The sequence below is a fragment of the Triturus cristatus genome, chromosome 3_1 (assembly GCF_964204655.1).
Source record: "Triturus cristatus chromosome 3_1, aTriCri1.1, whole genome shotgun sequence".
NCBI classification, from domain to species: Eukaryota; Metazoa; Chordata; class Amphibia; order Caudata; family Salamandridae; genus Triturus; species Triturus cristatus.
The window spans coordinates 367,828,242-367,850,296 of NC_140583.1; the positions used below are offsets into that span (position 1 = coordinate 367,828,242).

The following is a 22,055-nucleotide window of genomic DNA, read 5'->3' on the forward strand; positions in this document are numbered from 1 at the left end:
TCAAGTCGACCCGACCCGACCCTGACGACCGTGGCGTTGCGGGCATCGATCAGCCAGTAAGTAGCAGTGCTGTGTATGGTAGTAGTAAGCAGCTCCAGGCCTAGACTGAGACTGCTTTGTGGGGAAAAAATGAATAAATTAAGCATGGTATGTAAAGCGCTCCAATACCTTCGGGTCGAGTTCGCGCTATATAAATATGCAACCAAAGAGGGATTTACGGGAGAGAGTGTTCTCTGGCTAGCGCTTTCAAATTTCTATTGTTGGGCCTCAAGAAAAACCTTGCAAACGTTTTGGGTAGTTCGCAAAAACTCTGACAGGCTGCGGCCACAAATGTGAAAACTGTACGAAGAAGCCTTCACTGAGTGGAAAGAGTTGCCGGGATCGGGTTACGAGTCTCGGGGTCGACTATCCTGTGATTCTGGGCAAATCATTTAATCTCCCCGCGCCTTCCAAAAAATGAATCTTTTCTGGTGAAATGTAACTGGTGCTAATGTAAAGCACTACAATAACTTCGGGTCAAGTTTGCACTATACAAAACCGCAAAAAAAAGGCCACTTGGCCACACGAAGTCTGAGAGCATCCAGCAGTAGTCTATGGATTTTCAAATTTAGCACCCCAACGAAATATAGAGTAAAACCAAACTTATATGTGCCGTGACAGGAGAAAAAAGTTTTTATTCAAATTGGGCCAGCTTACGTCTGCAGAAAAAAAGTGAAAAATATACATAGAGAGATATCATGGCGGATATAGAAGAGGGTGGTGGGAAGCTACGCATTTCTACTGATGGTGGTAAACTCTGCTTGCCCATATATGGGCAAGGGAAGCTATGCATTTCTATTGGTGGTGGCAAGCTCGGCTTTAGTGTTCTTGCTCATGTATGGGTTAGGGGAATTTCGGGTGTCACCAGAGTTACCTTGGATCAATAATTGTAGTTCCTGCTAGACTGGTGAATGTTACTAGAATATGTTAGCTTGGGTTTGGTTCTTGGGTGTCCCACCCAACTCCCCTTCTAGGGTGAATATTGCAAGAATTCATTCCAGAATATTTCCTTCTATCACTTCTTCTGTTGATCTCTTTTTGAGAACACAAGGCGGCTGAAAGTCTCTTCGGTGTATTGGGGAGTATAGGTATGTATGGACGTTTTTGGGAGAAACTTTGACGGCTATGATTCGGTTATGCATTACATCCCAGTGGTTAAGTGTGGAAGCTCCTAAATTTCCGAACTGGAAAGCTAGGATGTTAGCTTTGTATAATTTGGAATCCTCAGTGTATCTTCTAAGGGGCAGAAGAAGTAGGGAGTTAGTCTCTAAGATATGGGCCCCTTTTGAGGAATGGTTTAAGAGCTGAGAAATCTCTATATGTTATTAATGTGTCCTGTTTATTTATTTTTTAATTTATTTTTTTGTGTTTTTTCTTCTTGCAATTTCATTTCTCTACTCAAGCTGTATATGTATGTATTTAACCCCGTATGTGCCCATGACGAGCTGGACTCGTCATGGAGCACAGTCGCGCTGTGCCCATGACGAGTCCAGCTCGTCATGAGGCATTCCCTGGGGAATCCCTCTGGTGCGGGCACCAGAGGGATTCCCTTTTACTGCAAATAGCCTCGGGAGCTGGGGAAGAGCTTCCCCAGCTCCCGAGGCCCCCCCTTCCCTTCACTGTAATGACGATCGTCGCGCCAACGTCATTACAGTGAAAGTGAAACTGAAATGAGCCAAGAGGCTCATTTCAGGTTTCACTTTGTACGTGCTCAGGGGGCTATCTCAGCCCCCTGAGCACGTAGAAAGACGGGAGAGGTATCGTTGGAAAGGGGAGAATCTCCCTTTCCAATGGTACCCCTCCCCAGTGGATCCCTGCTTGGGGATCGCCACAGGAGGGCGATCCCCAAGCAGGGATCCACCCACTAGACAGAAGGGAGGGGGGAGCGGCCCCTTGGGCAAGGGCCTTTGCTCCCCCCAAATAATTTGGGCATTAATTAGTCTTTTTTCCCCCCCCTGGGGGGCAGATGGGGGCAGTAGCCCCCAATCTGCCCCCCCCCGGGGGGGGCAAAAAGCCCACTAGACACCAGGGAATTTTCCCAAAAATAAAAATAGGGGTGGGGGCTGCCCAAAACGGGCAGTCCCATGCCCCCACCCCACCCCCCAATTATCACAGTCTTTCTGCCCCCCCCCGCCCCCGGGGGGGCAGATGGGAAATTGGCCCCTAATCTGCCCCTTCGGGGGGGCAGAAAGCCAGGGATTTGTTTTCAGTTTTTTTTTACGGTGGGGGCTGCCCGAAACGGGCACGTCAATGCCCCCACCCACCCGCCACCATTACAGCCTTTCTGCCCCCCCCTGGGGGGCAGATGGGGCATTGCCCCCAATCTGCCCCCCCGGGGGGGCAAAAAGACCACCAGACACCGGGGAATTGTAAAAAAAAAAAAATATATATATGGGGTTGGGGGCTGCACAAAACGAGTGAGGCACCGTTTTTATCGGGAGACCCGGGTGTCTAGTTTTCAGAAATGTGTGGAGTTGGTAGGTTCCCCTAGGTGGCCGCCGAACACCAGGCCAAAAACCCAGGTGACCCCCCTTGCATAACCAGGTCATTTTGATGTAGGCAATTTTCATGTCGCCTCAATACGTTTTGGGCCCTTGCCTGTCGCGGGTACTTGTGCCTCCCACACGAGTGAGGCACCGTTTTTATCGGGGGAACGCTGGGTGGTAGGAAATTTGTGTCAGCCCGGTGATGCAACAACTTTCCCACACAAAAATGTGTGGAAAAGGTGATTTTTTTCAGCTAAATTTGAGGTTTGCAGGGCATTCTGGGTAAGGAAACGTTGGGGGATCCACGCAAGCCATACCTCCATGGAATCCCCCGGGTGTCTAGTTTTCAGAAATGTTTTGGTTTGGTAGGTTTCCCTAGGTGCCGGCAGAGCTAGGGTTAAAAAACTACAGCTAGGCACTTTGCCAAAAAAGGTTCATTTTTTTTCACTGCGAAATTGAGGTGTGTCCACGATGCGTTTTGCGCAGTTTCCTGTCGCGGGCACTAGGCCGACCCACACAAGTGAGGTGCCATTTGTCTCGTAAGACTTTGGGGAACGCGGGGTGGGTGGAAATTTGTGGATCCACGCAGATTGCAGAACTTTCCACCAGAGAAATGTGGAGAAAATGTGGTTTTTTTGGCAATTTTTTAGGTTTACAAGGGATTCTGGGTAACAGAACCTGGTGGTAGGCAGTCAAGTCACCCCATCCTAGATTCCCCTGGGTGTCTAGTTTTCAAAAATGTATAGGTTTGCTAGGTTTCCCTAGGTGACGGCAGAGCTATGGTTTAAAAACTACAGCTAGGCACTTTGCCAAAAAAGGGTAATTTTGCATTGTGAAAATGTGGTGTGTTCACGTTGGGTTTTGAGCCATTTCCTGTCGTGGGCACTATGCCTACCCCTACAAGTGAGGTACCATTTTTATCGGGAGACTTAGGGTAATTCAGATATGTAAAGGAACTGTTATTGCCTATTGACTTTAGATGCATTTCTGCCTTCCAAATGAAAGACATTGTGTAAAAAAGAAGTCATTCTAAAAAATGACTGATAATTCTCATGCTAGTATGAGTATTCGGAAATGTGCAAATATCTACTGTTTCTAAACTCTATATTTTGTTCCCATTTCAGAAATACATAGGTGTCTTTCATACCGATTTTTCCATGTACACATTTTTACAGAATAATTACTATATACCCGGTACATAATAAAAACCATTGCAAGTTGCTGCTCAGTCCATTATTGCTTTTGTACCCATTTCTACCATTAACTAGAAGGAGGTCGAAAGCACAAAAAATAGCAAAAATAGGCTATGTCCCAGAAAAATGCCAAAACTGTGTAGAAAATGTTGGGTTTCTGGCAAAAGTCGGGTATCCCCTAAAAGCTGGGAAAATGGTGATTTCAGCCCCAAAAACCCTTTTTTGATAACACTTGCAGGGAAAAACCCAGAAGCTTTCATTTGCAGCCTGTTTTTCCCATTTCCCCCCCCAAAAACTAAATTTTGCTGTATTTTGGCTCATTTCTGTGACCCCTCCAGGGGAATGGACAAACCCTGAGTACCTTCAGAATCCCCATGATGTTGGAAGAAAAGGACGCAAATTTGGCGTGGATACCTTATGTGGTCAAAAAGTTACAGGGGCCTCAGCGCGCACTACCCCAAATAGCCAAAAAAGGGCGTGGCACAGGAGGGCAAAAGGCCTGGAAGCGAAGGGGTTAAGTATGTTTATTCTGATGCAACGACTTGTCTTGTATTTCTATGATAAATATAGAAAATAAAGTTAAATTAAAAAAAGGGGAAAAAAAAAAAATTAAAACACTTCAAAGTTAACATATTTCTTCATACTGCCTGGTTAATACACCCTGAAGCCCGTCGGCGCTTTTTGTGCGCTCAATGAACTAATAAATATACTCTTCTGTCACAACGTAGCACCCCGGGGCCTGCTTTCTATTGCTTTAAGCGCAGCACAGAGAAGGGCGGATAGATGGGGACAGAGGGGCTGGTGGGATTGGCGCCTCTTCTTACCCCACAGCCCTGCCTGGCCCCCCTTTCACCCTCACTTCTGAGTGCCACTGTGACAGCTGTAGGTTCAGTTAAGTGACTGTTTGTCTTTGCCCCCCCAGGGCTAAACATGGCTTCCTCCTCCCCTGTTCAGTGCTCCCTGTGTGAGAAAGTGGCATCTTTCTTGCATGGTATGCCTCCACTTTTTGCTGAATTGCTGAATGTACTTTGACTGAGTGTGCCCTGGGCACCTCTCAATCAGGTGCCCAGGGCCTGTTTTCCTTCCGTAAACCCTGGCCACATGCCAGCCCCTGGTAAATGGTACCCTAGGTACCCAGGGCCTTGTGACCAGGGAAGGCCTCTAAGGGTTGCAGCACTTATTGTGCCACCCTTAGAGGCCCTGTACCCTAACACAAACACACTGCCCTTGCAGGCTGAGTGTCACAAAACAGAGAGTCGACATGGCACACATCCCTGTGTGCCATGCCCACAACCTACACTGCCCTGGCATCCATCAGCCACCCCTCTAGCTGGGTGCCCTAGGCCAGTGGTGTGGGCACAGGAGCATGAGCCCTGTTCCCCTACAATACCCAGGTCCATTCCTGGGCACTGTAAGTGCAGTGCTGCCATTTAAGAGTATATGGTGCTGGGAGCTAGTCAAACACGAGCTCCACAGCACCATGATAGCAACACTGAAGACTGAGAAGTTTGGTATCAAACTTCTCAGCACATTAAACCCGCACTGATGCCAGTGCAGGATTTAATGTCCAATGCACAACAGAGGGCATCTTAGAGATGCCCCCTGAAACTAACCTACAATCCACATCTGGTCTGAGGGGCTGCCTAGGCTGCCACACAGCAGACATGTTGCTGGACCCCTGGGTAGGGAGCCATCCGCTCTCCTGGACCTGCAACAATGCACATCCTGGGCGAGGTTCTAGGTCTCCTCCCCCAGGATGGGCAGGGGAAGCTTCAAAGGCATGTCGCCTTTGTGTGCTTCTCCAGGCCACTTGCTGTACTCAGCAACTGGCCCCTACCGGTTCTAAACCCCCACTCTGGCGGGAAGACTGTCCGGAAACCCCAAGGAAGGACAGGGGGTGTGCCAGCCACCCCTCAGGTGGGGGAGGCGAGGTGCAACACATCCCCGGGCTCTAGGCATCTTGAAGATGGGGAGCCCAGCCCAATCAGGACTAGGCCACTGCCCCCTCCCACAGGAGAGTGGCAGGATAGGGGGTGTACCTACCTGTAACGCTCCTAAATGTAATATTTAGGGGCACCCTGAACCTTCCTTCCTTAGATTCCAGATTCTAAAACAGCAAAGAAGATCAAGAAGAAAGAAGACCTGCTGTGCAGCTGCTAAGAAGAGGAAGACACCAACTGGCCTGTCGACCCTCGAATCTGCTCCTGCTAAATCCCAGCACCTCCTGTGGCCAGCAACCTCACAAACCCCGGAGGACCTGGCTACCTTGTGACTCTGAGCACCTGGGACTCCCACGAGCAGTGGCTCTGCTCAAAGCAAGTATCTAACCCCTGGCATCAGCCCGGAACCGCGAACCCTTTACACTCTGCACCCGCCAAGCCTGGCCTGTGCCGGAGTGGACAAAGACCCCGAGGACGTCCCCCTGGCGACTGTGACCCCGAATCCGGTACCCAAGGACCCACCTCGATTCTCCTGACGAAGATTGCAGCCTCAGAACCAGGGACCTCCCCAACCGCGATCAACCGAGGGTAAGATCTCCCGACACCAAAAGGTACCCCTGCACCTGGCACCCTGCGGCCCCCTGTGCCTGACTCCTGGGTACCTACCTATCCTCCAACTACCCAACTTACCTCTCGCAGTAGTTGTGGCACCTGAAGAATCTTCGTCCCCGAGCTTGCAGCCTTTGTTTGTCCTTGAGTTTTTCCTCAGCAATCCATTGAGCGCCCGAATGCTCCAAAGCACCCTGCACCCAGCCACCCGAGTGGCCCTGGCACTGCAACTTCTACTCCTACCTACTTCCCCATTTGCCCTGAGCAAGTGACCAGAAGACCAGCTCCCACAGCCGCGTGGCTTGCTAGTCAGCAGCCACCAACCAAGGGCCCCCTGCCTTCCATAGGATAACATTGGGCCTAACTCACTGTGCACCCGGCTGCCCCTGTGCCGCTGAGGGTTTAACAACTGTACTTACCTGACCCTGGGAGACCCCTGAGTGTATGCCCAGAACCTTAACTCGGCCAGTCGAGTACTTACCCAAAAGCCGATAACTCACTTTTCTTCCGTAGGGTAACATTGACTGGCTCCTCTTCAAATTTCTTCTAAGTGTGGAGTTTCTAAACTTTAAAATATTCACCTAAAATCAACCGAGTAACGAAAACGGAATTATTCACCTGCTATTAGGAGAGATCCCAGTGCTGGATCTTGGTGCCCAGCACTGACTCTGAAAAGTACTTACGACCGTACTTACCACTAACTCAATTTTCTCCCATAGGAAACCATTGACTGTTTTTCTGTGAAATTTCTTCTAAGTGTCGATTTTTACAAACTACAAATATTCTTTAAAAATCGTACCAATTGTGAAAACGTAATTACTTACCTGTTTTAGATAGATGCCCCAGTACTGAGCCTAGGAGCCCAGCACTGGATTACAAAAGTAACGAGAACATACTTTACCCGTAACTTGAATTTTCTTCCATAGGGAACCATTGACTGTTTTTCTGTGAAATTTCTTCTAAGTGTCGATTTTGCAAACTTATAAATATTCCTCAAAAATCGCCTGTGTAACTTAAACGCAGTTTCTCAACTGCTTACAGGTGGTACACTAGTGCTGGATCTAGGATCCAACACTGACCTAGAAAAAGTAACCATAACCCCACCTACCTGCTAAGTGAATTTCCTTCCATAGGATAACATTGCTAACTTGATTAGAAAAAGTTTCTGTAAACCTTTAAAATAGCAAAATATTGCTTAAAAATCACAACAGTAACTAAAACGAATTTACTCACTTGTTTCCAAGAACTGTCCCGGGACTGAGTCTAGGATCCAGTTCTGGAGTTTGAAAAGTAATCCTGAAAGTAATCAATTTCATATAACTTAAAATTCCCATTGAGCTCAATGTATTATTGTGTTTGAAATTGTGTTGCCTATTGCAACAAACTGTAACTATTACCTGCTAAAGTCAATTGCCTATTGCAAAGTATTTAACTAAAGCATCTCATTCTGAGAAAGTATATTTTGATACCTATTGTTGGTTCTAAAATAAAACAACCATATATTTTTTTATACAAACCATTGGCCTAGAGTTCAGTTCTTGAGTGTGTGAGACCATTTGCTGACTGAGTGTGTACAGCAAATGCTTTTCACTGTCCTCTGATACTGCCTTACCGCTCGACCAAGCTACCACTTTAGAGAGTAAGGTTATATCTATCTTTAGCCTCTACCAAACCTCTGGGGACTGTGGACTCTGTACACACTGTACCTATTTGGGAACAGTATATACAGAGCCACTTTCCTACAATACTCAGTTGTGTTTTTACTATAATTGTTTGCTTTTCACAAGTAAAACTATAATTGTGCTTTTCTGTTGACACGCAGCGCCAGAATTTAGAACACTCCACACTCAGCAGCTGGGTCAAGTCGGAACCATTTGTAAGTGGTCGACCAGAATTTAAGCCAATATAAATGGTGTTCACTGTCAGTGTCACCGATGGGGGCGAGTGAGAGAGGGGAGGGTGTACAAGACATGGGGGAAAGAGGGGCAGATTTACATTCTACCAAAACGACAAGCTGTGATATCAAGCACAATAAGTAACTCCTTGATGTGAAATCGCAGGAATAGATGTACTTGTGTTGAAAAGGTGGGAAACACCGTCCACAATGCTTGTGCATACGCAGTCATAGGAATCTCTGCGTGGTCTGTGCATCATTCATGGACACCCTCTGTCCAGCCCCCTCCCTTGCCCCCACCTCCTGTAGGCAGATTAAGGGCATGTGCGCTGCGCAGAGGACTTCCTTGGCGCACTCCGTCCTACTTGGGTAACGGGGTTGTCTTGTCAATGACTAACAGACACTTACCACATGGGCTCCCCGGCGGTGGACGTGACCTGCAGCACTTTACCTGCACGTAAATGAATCATAACTTACTACAGTGCCCAAAGATAACCTTGTTTTTAATTGCACTGATAGGTTGCGTTCGGAGGGAGTAGGGGGGATTGAAAACAGCCCTCTGTAGGGCCTCTACTTTTCATTATATTAAAACGCCTAAAAGTCCATGAAGCGCTTTAATGGCGTAAGACGCACAAAAGCAGGGACTTCATGTAGTGCATAGTACACGCTCTGTTGTTTTAGGTGCTATAAAAACTCAGTTCGATAGTGCCCGTATCATTGTCTTTAGTGAAGATGAAAGCATAAGTCTGGTCGCCAGGATTTAAAGGTGTGGCCTGTATGCCCCTAACTTGGTATAAACCGAATGAGCGGCAAAGCTGACATCAATAAATCTACCAGGACTTTAAAACACATTTTCAAAAAGTTACTTGTATTTTTCTTTCCACAATACATTTTGTGATAACTGCCAGCTCACCCTACTTTTGAAGGTGTTGTTTTCCTCCAACAAGTTGCAATGGGTTTTGTATAAAAGTGATGGATAAAGATAATAAATAAAAAAATACCATCAGCACTTCTGGGTATAATAAAGATCCACAAGCGGCTCCGGAAAGACCCCAACATCGAAGCCCTACAACAGGAGCTTCGCACTCAAAAAGCTCAATTGAAAAAGAAAATTTGGGTAAGGAAAAGACAACTGAATGAGGATCTCTGGATAAAAATTGCCTATAGTTCTAAACAAAAGAATAGCTCTAGCTTCTGGAAAATAATTCACAATCTCCAGCACCCAGGCCACAAAGGTATAGACTCCAATATATCAGAATCCGACTGGGCTAATTATCTATTAGCACACTTCGACACAGACGCTGTGGAAGAGGAGACTTTCATCGGCGATGATCGGCCTGACGATACGCATCTGAGCTTAGAAAAGGTCAGCACATCTAATAAAGAAGAGAACTCACTTTACACGAAAAAGTCACCTCCAAGCCCAAAAGGAGAACAGAGAACAACTAATATCTCCTGATTCAACAGTGCATAGTGAGGAAATCCATTACCCAGAAATAGCGGGCAGAATTATAACCCAAATATCTAAAGGCAAAACAGAGGGGCCCCCGGTCCAAACGGGATACCGCCAATATTATACAAAAACGACGCAGTATTTTGGAGCAATATTCTAGCACCAGTCTTCTGTGAAATTAGAACAACAACTATAATTCCATCATCCTGGCAAGGACCAATCATAAGTCCGATCTACAAAAAGGGGGCCAGGAATGACCCTAGAAGCTATCGCCTCATAGCTCTAATTGATACTGAGGCGAAATACTATGCGGGCCTCATTTTGGAGGATTTAACAGCTTGGGCAACTGAAAGAAACATCATCACAGTAACTCAAACCGGGTTTCGAAGCGGACATGGAACTACAACCAACATCATGGCGCTAACCCTTTTGATAGAATCGGCGAAAACCACCAAAAGCTCCCTATTTCTAAGTTTCATCGATTATACCGCCGCATTCGACAACGTGGACCGGCACAAGCTTTGGCAGAAACTGAATAAATGGGGAATTCCAGGACCACTTTTACAGCAGCTGGTAATGCTCCATACCAACACTTGGGTCAGGATCAAACTGGGATCTGGGAGGTTTCTTTCCAGAAAAATTCAGACCAACAAGGGACTGAAACAAGGCTGCGTCTTGGCCCCTATGCTATTTAACCTTTTTCTAGCAGACCTTCCAAGAGAGCTTATAACAATTACATCTCACGCACCACGGCTGGGTGACACATTATTGTCCAACCTCCTTTACGCCGATGATCTGGTCCTCCTCAGCCGGTCCCCTATCGGCCTCCAACATCTTTTAGACAAAACAAACACATTTTCCAAAGTTAACTCATTAACAATCAACCTAAACAAAACCAAAATAATGACAATAAACTACCATAAAAAAAGGAAATGTCATTGGCGTTTGGATAGCCAGAGGCTAGAGCAGATACTCACCTATAAATACTTAGGCATTATATAAGACTGCAATGGCTCCTTTAAACAACAACTAGAAGCCATTCGTCGGAAGGGCACGACTTTTTTCATGTCGATAAAGCCACTTCAGAAAGCTCTTCCAGACCGGTCCTTGGGTCCTCTTCTGCAGGTAATAAAAGCTCGCTTACAACCAATGCTTACCTATGGCTTCGATCTATGCAAGGCAAAGACGTAACAATATTGGACAACACCATCAGTCGTGCATATAGGGCAATATTCCACCTTACCACCTATTCGTCACCAGCCCAAATTCGCCTCGAGTTCGGATTACAAAAACAAACAGTGGAGAGAAGAGGCGCATACATAAAAAGCTGGTGGAAAATTAGAAAAGCTGAACAAGGAACACTAAATGCACATCTCTGGACTGAACTGGTAAAACGAGACAAATCCCCAGCAAGGACCTACTTAATGGAATCATTGGTCATCCTGGGTCTAACAGAACTGTGGGAGTCTCCAACTGACGCCGGTACCTTCAAAAGAGTGGTAACAAAAGTCACCAAGGCGATCTCGTTAAAAGAGGACAAGGCAACTTTAGCCAAGAGAGAGCATGGATGGGGAGTTTTGAAAGACTATACAACTCTCAAACCACAACAGTACCTAATAATGGGTCTTACACACAAAACAAAAAACAAGTTCCTTAACCTCCGCCTAGGTAATATACCCACAATGCCACATTTAGCACCCTGGAAGAGGGATAAAACAATAAATCTTTGCAGACTATGCCTTTCCGGCAAGGAGGATCTAATACACATTATCTGTATTTGTAAAAACCTTTTGGACATACGGCGTTCCCTGTTCCGGACCCTTTGGAATCAGAGGAGGATAACCAGCTGCAGACAGGCCGTGTTGCTCTGTTTTAATCCCACGGAAACTCAACTAAACTGCAGAACAACAAAAAATTTTGATATAGTCGCGGGCAGACTCAAAGAAAAAACGGGACACTAATAGACTTAAACTATGACTTTTAAAACTTTTTAAAGATTTCAAACAAGTTGATATTTCATTTTATTTTGTTCATTTTAAATCCAAGCTTTTAGCAATGATATTATTCCATGAAGTGTTGTGAGTTTTTATTAACTGTGCAATGAAGTAAACCATCAGCACTTCTGTATTAATGGCATGCATGGGCAGATAAAAATGCCAGAGCGTTCACAGTTTTTTGTTTCCTCTCGTAACAAGAAAGAAGCTGTTCACATGAGTGAGAAACCTGCAACCATTCATGAATTCATATTCATACCAAAACACCAGTCAATGTGCTATGAAGGAAAAAACATACATATATTGTACAGAATAGTACCTCTAGCCTTTTCAGAGCTAAAAGCTCCTTTTAACACAAGTTCGACATTATTACCAATAATCGTGTAGTAAAAAGGTCAAATTTATAATCTAAATAAATATTTTGAAATATCGGTATACACATTTATATAAATCTGTTCATGCAACAATAAAACTACTGTAGGCCATGATTATAATTTTGTCATCTATTCAGTGTTGCAGCTGTGTCTTTTTCCCCAGTGGTAATTCCAGTGGCAATTCCTCATTCTAAGGCATCTAGACTGGGCTGCATTTGCTACTTTGGTCCTGTCAGTAATTGCTCCTTTCTAAGTCCTCTGGGCAGTGCTGGAGCTGTGTCTCTGTTCACAGTCATAATTACTAATTCTTAGTCCTCTAACCAGTGCTGCTAGATGCTTCTCTGGTCCCAGCGGTAATTCCTCATTCTAAGTCTTCTAGACAAAGCTGCAGCTGCTTATCTTTTCCTAGACGTAATTCCTGATTCTTAGTCCTCCAAGCAGTGCTGCTAGCTGCTTCTCTGGTCCCGTTGGTAATTGTTCATTCTAAGTCCTCTATGCAGTGCTACTAGCTGCTACTCTGGTCCCGTCAGTAATTCCTCATTTTAAATCATCTAGGCAGTGCTGCAGCTGTGTCTCTGATCACAGTGGTAATTCCTCATTCTAACTCTTTTAGACGGTCCTGCAGCTGCTTTCCTGGTCCCGGTGGAAATTCCTCACTTTTAGTCCTCTAGGCAGCGCTGCTAACTGCTTCTCAGGTCCCATTGGTAATTCGTCATTCTAAGTCCTCTAGGCATTGCTACTAGCTGCTGGTCTGGTCCCGTTGGTAATTCCTCATTCTAAGCCCACTAAGCAGTTCTGCTCGCTGGTACTCTGGTCCTTTTGGAAATTCCTCATTGTAACTCCTCTAGGAAGTGCTGCTAGCTGCTCTTTTGGTCCCGTCGGTAATTCCTCATTGTAAGTCCGCTGGGAAGTGCTGCTAGCTGCTACTCAGGACCCGTCGGTAATTCCTCATTGTAAGTCCTCTAGGCAGTGCTGCAGTGGTGTCTGTTCCTAGTGGTAATTCTGCATTCTTAGTCCTCTAGGCATTGCTGCAAGCTGCTTCTCTGATCTCGTTGGTAATGCCTCATTCTAAGTCCTCTAGGCTGTGCTGCAATCTGCTTCTCTGATCTTGTTGGTAATGCCTCATTCTAAGCCCACTAGGCAGTTCTGCTCGCTGGTACTCTGGTCCTTTTGGAAATTCCTCATTGTAACTCCTCTAGGAAGTGCTGCTTGCTGCTATTCTGGTCCCGTCGGTAATTGCTCATTGTAAGTCCTCTAGGAGGTGCTTTAGCTGCTCTTCTGGAATCGTTGGTAATTCCTCATTATAAGTCCTCTTGGAAGTGCTGCTAGCTGCTCTTTTGGTCCCGTCGGTAATTCCTCATTGTAAGTCCTCTGGGAGGTGCTGCTAATCAGGACCCGTCGGTAATTTTTCATTGTAAGTCCTCTAGGCAGTGCTGCAGTGGCGTTTGTTCCTAGTGGTAATTCTTCATTCTTAGTCCTCTAGGCATTGCAGCAAGCTGCTTCTCTGATCTCGTTGGTAATTCCTCATTCTAAGTCCTCTAGGCGGTGCTGATAGCTGCTACGCTGGTCCCATCAGTAATTCCTTATTCTAAGTTCTCTCTGCAGTGCTGCTACTGTCTCTCTAGTCACAGTGGTAAATCCTCATTTTAATTCCTCTAAGCAGTGCTGCTACTCTAGTTCCATTGATAATTACACCTTCTAAGTCCTCTAGGCAGTGCTGCCACTCTATCTCTGTTCCCTGTGATAATTCCTTATTTTTAGTCCTCTAGTCAACACTTTGTTGAATGTCGAGCATGCGAAGTAGACAGTCGTAACTTCGCTTAGATCCACAAACCAGCAGCATAAAAATTCACCCAACTAAGTAAAGGCAATGATTGATGGAGAGCCATAAAAAATGGTGTGGCAGTAAAAGTCTGCTACAGGGAAATTGTAAATGGAAAAGTGGCAAGTTTAGGACTTCTTTATAACTTTTGGACCATTTGATTAATCTGCTGTGTCCTCCATGTTTTGTGCAAATTAGTCAAGACGGTACAAAGTTATTAAGAGTGCGAAAACAGGATAACCTATGAAGTGAGGTGTTAACATTTACCACAGAGATGCGGCTGCATCTCTGTACTATAGAACATAGCAAGATTGTATGCTTTCCTTTCATGAACGGGTGCTGTTTTGAATATGACAGGTAGTAATCCAGCGTTCCGGTGGATATATGCCCCCCCTCTACTCCCCTGCCCTTTGTAAATTAATTTTGCATGCAACTGCAGGAGCAAAGAGAAAACAACCCGAGCAATACACAAGGCACGACCACAGTTTCACAGCTGTTAACCACAAGAATACCCAGCCCTGTTTGTTTGCTGAAAAGAAGTCGACCTTGCTCTTCAGCTAGTGAATATTTTACAGCTGTGCTCAAATTTAGAATTATGAATGCTATAATTGAATGTGTGGAATTTGTGGGCAAATACGAATGTAAACGTTAACTCTAATAACATAAATTTCCTTTTTTAGGGATCTGATATAGAGACTTTGAATTCAGAACATGAACCAAGTGGAGACCCCGTGGCTGATGAAAATCCTGCTTCACTTGAAGATGTAGAAGAGAATGGTGAATCTGTGCAGCTGCAAGGTAACTAAAATAAAAATAGACCTACAAACCAACGTTTTGTCTCTTGGGCACAAAGCTAGGGGCAGCAGATTAGTATGCTGCCTGCTACAGGCCAATATGGGACACACATGTTCTAGCTCCCTTTTTTTTTTTTTTTTTTTTTCTCAGAGTTTTATATAGCGCGAACTTGACCCGAATCGGGTATCAGAGTGCTTTACATAGCACCAGTTGCATTACATGAGGACACATTCATTTTTGTTAGGCACTGGGAGATTAAGTGATTTGCCCAGAATCACAGGATGTTCAGCGTTATTGCCGAGACTCTAACCCAGTTCCCCAGATTCGAAGTGGACCACCCTAGCCGTTAGGCTAACTCCTCTCATGTATGTAATGTAAAAGTCAAAAACCGTTCTTCCTGACCTTCAAAATTGTAATTGCTACCATTTTCACTTCCTTTTTAGGTCTCGCCAGAGACGGCGCATGCGCAGCCACTCAAGATCTGTTGTTCCTTAACAAAAATCTAAAGCGCTTAGAGCCCACTCATTACTTAACCTTTATTTGGCATCCTTGTCACTCTGATTTCTTTTGTGTTCCATGGTCAGTGGCAGCTAGTTTGATTATGCCGGTTTTGCTCCAGACTACTTGGGGAGGATTTTGGTTTCACCTTCTTTAGATTATACTTACACTCACTCTCTCTCTGTGCTACTCCAGGTTTTTCGTTGAATTCTGGGACTTGTAGTCCTGTGTTGCAATGGAATAAACAAGATTATAAGTCACAGAATTCAAAGAATAAAACTAGACTGGAGAAACTTGGCAGGGCTACCTACACACATCACACACTTCCCCAATGCCCAGTTTCGAACCTGTTCTGGTGAGTTTCAAGGATATCACCCAACTATAACACCACTTTCACCTTTGTTTTTTTTTCCAGTTAATATTCTAGTTTTTAGGTCTCGGCTAGCGAAGGCTGCGCTTGCGCTGTCTCGCTCGCGAGATTTAATGACTTGGAGTAGTGGGGCTTTAACCCCCCCCTCTTCTCTCCTCTTCTCCATTGGCTGGCCTCTGAAATGCTGGTCAGTCATTGGAGAAGAGGTTTGTCTCTCCAAACAAGCCCCGTCCTTTTGCGATTGGGGGGCGTGTTTTTTCAAATCTTTCGCTTTTTTAAAACACGCCCATAAGACAGCGAGTCAATGGCATGTCTTGCTCACGCTGCCTACACGCGCCAGTCGGCTCTCTGATTGGTTAGCAACTACCAAATAAGCACTGTGATTGGTGGACCTTGTCAATCAATCAGAGAGCCTACTGGCGCGTGCAGGCAGCGTGAGCAAGACACTCTGTAGACTTACGTGGTGCAAATGGGCCATATCCAGGGATGCGGCAGTGCAATAATGGTGCAGACTATCTTGCAGCAGTATCAGTGGGTCAGCAGTGTGTGGTTTTATTGTAGGTATGCTGCCAGCTGCTCTCCCGCCTCTGCCGCGTATATCCCCAATTGCTCTCTCGCACTTGCCTGATGAGCGAAATCTCCTGACCATGCTTCGATAATTTCTGCCTGCACAGCCTTGGCGTCAAACTACAGTGGCGCTCTAATCGGACTCTCGGTGGGTATAGGTGACGCCAAGGGAGGAGGACCCGCAGTCCCGCTGTGTATGGCCCCGCTTGCGCCGCCGCCTCGCCTTTCACACAGTTCTCACCGTGGTAGAGTGCAGACGCTGGTCCCGAGGGCCCCGACTCTGCTCTCAAGCGTGCCGCTCACCTTCCGCTGTCCACGGGGTGCAGCATTCCATTCCCTCCCACACTGCTTGCGCTTCTCACAGGCCTCTGTCAGTAACGACTGCAGCTGTCTGGGACCTAGGTTCGCCGATTACTTGCCCCGCCTGCTTTCACTTTAGCCAGCGGCTGCGCTGCACCCTCCTGTGTTCAGACCTCTCCAGCACCGTACAGCGTTCAACTCCGTTTCGGTCTTACCCGTGCAGTGTTTTTCACTAAACTTAGGTCGATCGTTAGGTATGTCGTTCCGATTTCGTTTTCCGGGGTTTCAAGCTTTCTCAGCCATCTTCAGGCTTGGCTAGCTCCGCCCCCCCGATCCCCAGCTTATGGGTAATAAGGTGGTAGGATGACTCAGTCACTGCCTACTACCTTTCTATAGTCACAAGCATACTTCTGTGACTTCGCAGATTCCCTCCAACAATTCTTACCGCCAGTCCAACAAACTCTGAAAGAGGGGGAGGACATGCAACGTCTCTAAGGATGCAACCAGGTATATAACAAACCAAATGTGTTACGGGCAGAGGACCCCTCATGTGCCATCTGTAGCTCGTCCAACGAGCCCTCCTATTGTACTGCATTTGGCATCCTACGCAACCTGCATGCCTGCTCCCGACGCAATGCCACTGCCTCTGCCTTACCCCATGTAAGTGTTGGCGCCTGCCAGTGATCCAAGATAGGCAGCACGGCTGCCCTCTAGTTCATGGCAATTAACCTGTGCAGCACTAACATCACTAAGTCCAAGAAGTGATTTGTAGTGCTCCCCGCTTTCCTACGCCTAAACAGCCCCAAAAAATTGCTTACCATGGTGTTAAGGTCAGCTCTTCCTATTCAGCCAGCTAATGTATTGTGCTACATCACGCCACTAGTCCATAACTACAGGACAGAGCCAGTACATAGGTGCCATATCAGCATCCAGGGCGTGACACCGCGGGCAGCTGGAAGGAGAGCCGAAAATTCTGTGGATTCTGGATGGGTTGTAATAAACCCAGTGTAATATATTGAGCTGGACATACTGAAATTTGGCATTGCGAGAAACTTTCCACTGGTGAAGAAGCACCCTGTCCCACTCCTTCTGTGTCAGATCCCAGCCTATATCTCTCTCCCGGGTCCTGCAAAGTGTCACCAAGTGGTCTAGTGGTGTGTGTGGCAGTGCTGGCATGAGCTAATCAAGCAGCGGCCATCACCTATTGTCTCTTACAGACTAGTTATTACTAATATTGACATCTTATTTCCAAAAGCTGCATTTGGAAAAAATAATAATGTGGACTAGCTTATCCTAGTGACGCCAGCACAAGCACATGGGACGTTACACTCACAAGCCGGCTGAGGGAGCGCAGATGGCTTTGTGTGTGTGTGTGTGGCTTTGTGTGTGTGTGGGTGGCTCTGTGTGCGTGTGGGAGGCTCTGTGTGTGTGGCTCTGTGTGGGTGGCTTTTTTGTAGGTGGCTCTATGCGTGGTGGCTTTGTCTGTGTGTGGGTAACTCTGTGTGTGTGTAGGTGGCTATGTGAGTGGCTCTGTGTGCGTGCGTGGCTTTGTGTGTGTGGCTCTGTGTGTGGGTGCAAATGCAATATGTCTCGCATTGGAAAGTGATTAAGCTATTGACATTGTAAATAACAATGCCGTTTCTTTAAATGTTTTAAAAACAAAAATAATGTCATGAGCAATGCCAATAGCTCTAACTTTAACAATGCCGAGACCATTGCATTGTAAATGCTTGTTTTTTTTAACATGAAGTAAAATGTTATGACCTAACTATCCCAACTCCTATGACATCAGTGCTTACTCTTCATTTTTCCTGAAATATTTTTTTCTTAGTTTTTTTTTTTTTTTTTGCACGATCGTTCCCACTCCCTACTTAACACACTGTGTAATGAGCAGCTTTCACCAAAAACTCCATGGGGCCTTCATGTCTACAATGCCTCAAATAAATCGTAACACCCCTTGCCTGAAATGAACAGCGCTCTTTCTGGCATCTTTTTGCAAGTTTAGCAGTTTGTTGATTGCTAAAGGAACAGTGCCAAAGGCATGAAAGAAACAGACTGTAATTCCTTCACCTAAGAAGGTGAACCTAGATCCTCAAGATTAGAAGAAGTGTTTGTCTGACATCATCACTTCATATGTCCTATATGTTGTTATTCTTAGCATTCTGTGATTGCAGAACGTCATATGTTTCAAGAAAGCCTGGTGTGGAGAGAGAGCTTTTAGAGTTCTTGGCCTACAAGGTCCTGGTCCTCTATTGTGCAACACTCTTCCTTGTTTTCTTAGACTTCGACTACTAGGGTTCCAGAAGCACATTAACATCTCTTTTGTCAACTGCTACTGAACTCTGTTATGTTCTCTAATTGTGTGGTCCTAGGTGTTAGATGTCCTTGAGACATGGTGCCTCCCGTGAAAAATCTGCTTTATAAATAAATGCACAAATAAATAAATGCAATTAGAAAGCCTGGCAATCAGTGTATCTAAGTTTCAAGTACGCTTATTTCATCCCACATCTCAGTTCACATTTCTGAATAAAAATGCAGTTGTTCTACAAAATGTAATACCAATATTTAATAATTATTTTTATGTATTTGAAAAAGAAGCCTATATTAGTGGCAATGAAATGATCTAATTTGGAAAATACTCCAAATTAAAGAAACACTAGACATGTCTGCCATCTATTATCATTAGAATTATCACTTCTCTCCTTCATGCACGTAGTCGCTGCTTCATGGTGAAACATACATTTGTGCTTCTAAAGGAACAAAATTATTTTTGAATTATCTAATACTTAATTGTTCACCAACCAATGGCAGTCTAAAAATAGGGGGCAGTCATTTCTATTGTTTTCATCGGTTTAGGGGTGTTGTGAATAATGTGTGTGGTTCATCTAATGTTACACAGCCATACAGTAAAGAAGAATTTATTTCTGTGGGTTTTTGCTGTATACTTTTTTATGGTATAATATATAAACACTTTGATATCTACCCACTTGCCTGTGCCTGTTTTTGTTGGAAATTCCACTCTGTGGGTAAAGCAATTTTGAGTGCTTTTAATTTTCATATAGTTTCTAGTATTCCCAACATACCCTTTAATGCTAGAGAGATTTCTGATAACTTGTCTCATAAAATTACATGTGCAAACTGACTGAACATACATACACAAACATACATTCACTCACGGATGGCACGATTGCATGTACAAACTGTCAAACACACAGATATACACTCTGACTGCTACCCCTTGCCCACATCCTTTTATACCACGAGTGGTGAACATGTGCGTTACATATACACATTATATTATAATCTGTTATGTCCAATGGTGTGTCTTCATGATGAAATCTCTTCTTCTGGCATGTTGTGTCAGATATTTGAAGTAATCCTTTTTTGTTATAATCTACTTCTATGTTTAACATATTCATCCCCAGATGTACAGGTTTATTTTACTCCAGCACTGACCAAAAGATAAACCCTTTTTTAGTGGACGTGGATGAAATGTACCAGAGAATTTATATCAGTGGGATTTGAGTGACCCCCTATTTAGGTAAAATTGTAATATCTAAAAATGTTTGATTATAGGGCCTAGCAGACAACTAAACCTTGTATGGCTGTCCTATGATGGCCTGGCAAAGATTATCACAGTGCCAATCGTATCCCTCCAGAGTTTGTTAATGGCGGTAGCCAACACCAAAATCCATGCCAAGTAAGGTAATTTGTTAGATTCCATGTAGCTAAATACCTACCGACAGGCTCCAGTAAAGTGTTATAGTTATCCACCCTTAAAGGCCAGTAGCAACTCAGTCCTACTGCATTTGTCATAACTTGTCTTACTAAAAAGATCAAACCTGTGGCATTTGACATAGCCTTTCCCACTGAACCAATCAGACCTACAACATTTGAAACTGTCTTGTCATCATAAGCAACCCATTCCTGCTATATTTAGCATGATGTTTTTCTCACAAGGGAAATATGTACAACATTACTTTTGGGGAAATAACGTGCAGCCCCCCCTTGTGGGGGCCTAAACAATGCAAATATTCCATCTCCAGGATTTGTCATTTTCCAACACCAAAGCCCTTGCCTACTTTGGTAAGTTGCGAGATTTAATGTTACAAAATACAGTTTTCAACAGCCCCCCATAAATGCCTATTGGCTTTAGCTTATGGTTTTCAAATAAAAGCTTCTGGTCTACTTCTTTTTACATGACTTTCACCAATGAACCAACAAGGCCTATTTCCCTTTTCTCTGGCTTCTCACTGTAAGCCACTCAGGCCTTCAAAAATGTGAACGTAGCTTTCTCATAAGGCAACCGTCGGGCATACAGCCATAAAAGTGCAAACACGTTCACAGTTAAAATTTCAAAATTGCAGTTGGCAGAATAATACAACTTGGTTGGACCAATGCCCTCAACTCCCACCTACCCACCATCACAGAGGACACAGAACAAACTGCGAACAATTTCACAAACTGGATTACAGCAAGCGCTGACGATGCCGCCCGAGAAAAACTCACCAACTCCAAGAAAAGAACAAGACACCCCAACTGGTTCACAGAAGAATTAACAAAAACAGAAACGTAACTGCAGGCAGACGGAAAGAAGATGGCATGCCATTAAGACCATTCAGGTCCGAATTATCTTAAAAGCTGCCCTCCACTGCTACCATCTTCTGAAAAACATCAAGGAGACCGACCTAGCCACCCGCATCAATGACCACCAACTGCAAGGAACCTTCAACATAGTCAAGAAATTCACCACCCTTCTTTTTTATTTTCAGAATATATCTTCAATAATTTTCATGAAAAAAACCAAAAAAAAATGTACAGAAAATCCAGACAGAATAAGAGCAAATTGTGGTGCACAACAACAATTCTGTATAATGAAACCCACAAGGAGGATACTGAGAACATAAGTTCAGTTATAGTGCCGCATTCATTATTACACCATGATATCCATATATCCATAAAACGTTGTGACATTGTCTGTAATTCACATCTAGTAATATTTGAATCTACTGGCAAGGAGGGCATGATATACAGTGGCCATTTCTTGTTTATCTAAAAGGGGGTAAAGTGTAACAGGAAAACGGCAGGGGAAGACCAAATGGTGCCAAAGTGCCAATGCGTGGATATACCTTGAGTTGGTCATGTGCAGGGGGAATTCACCACCCCCTTCAGCAACAGAAAACAATATCACACTCACAAGATCTCTGCGACACCCTTGCAGAATTTTTCCACAACAAAATTAACACCATCTGCCAAGATGTCGCTGCATAACACCCTGCCGCAGACTGCATTGACTTCCTCAGGCCGACTGACTCCCACCCACACAAGCTTACCTCGTGGAACCCCCTCACCGTGAAGGAAACTGTGACCATCATGAGATCCATCCACTCCGGGGCCCCAGCAGACCACCGCCCCCACCACGCTTTCAACCTTGGCAATAAACTCATCAGCAAAGAACTCACCAAGGTCCTCAATTACCACAGCCCACTTCCCCAGATTTAGAAAAACGCCGATGAGAAGCCTCTGCTGAAGTAGCCATCTGAGGACCCAGGAGAACTGAAGAATCTATTGTCCTATCTCTTTGCTCCCCTTCCAAGCAAAGGCCATCAAGAAGGCAATCAACATCCAGCTCATCAGACATCTGGGGAACCATGACCACCTGGACTCCTCCCAGTCTTGCTTCAGGAAAAAGTGGGATGGATATGCCCAAACGTGGGTCCT

At 45.0% G+C, this 22,055-nt stretch overlaps 1 protein-coding gene across 2 annotated transcripts in view; it reads left to right on the forward strand.

The window, feature by feature from the left end:
• The window catches only part of CCPG1 (cell cycle progression 1), a 436,684-nt gene that overhangs the window by 219,980 nt on the left and 194,649 nt on the right, over positions 1–22,055 (forward strand). For both annotated transcript variants that reach the window (XM_085644140.1, XM_085644141.1), the window contains exon 3: positions 14,485–14,602. In XM_085644140.1, the coding sequence (XP_085500266.1) occupies positions 14,485–14,602 (118 nt within the window). The remainder of the gene's footprint in view (positions 1–14,484; positions 14,603–22,055) is intronic.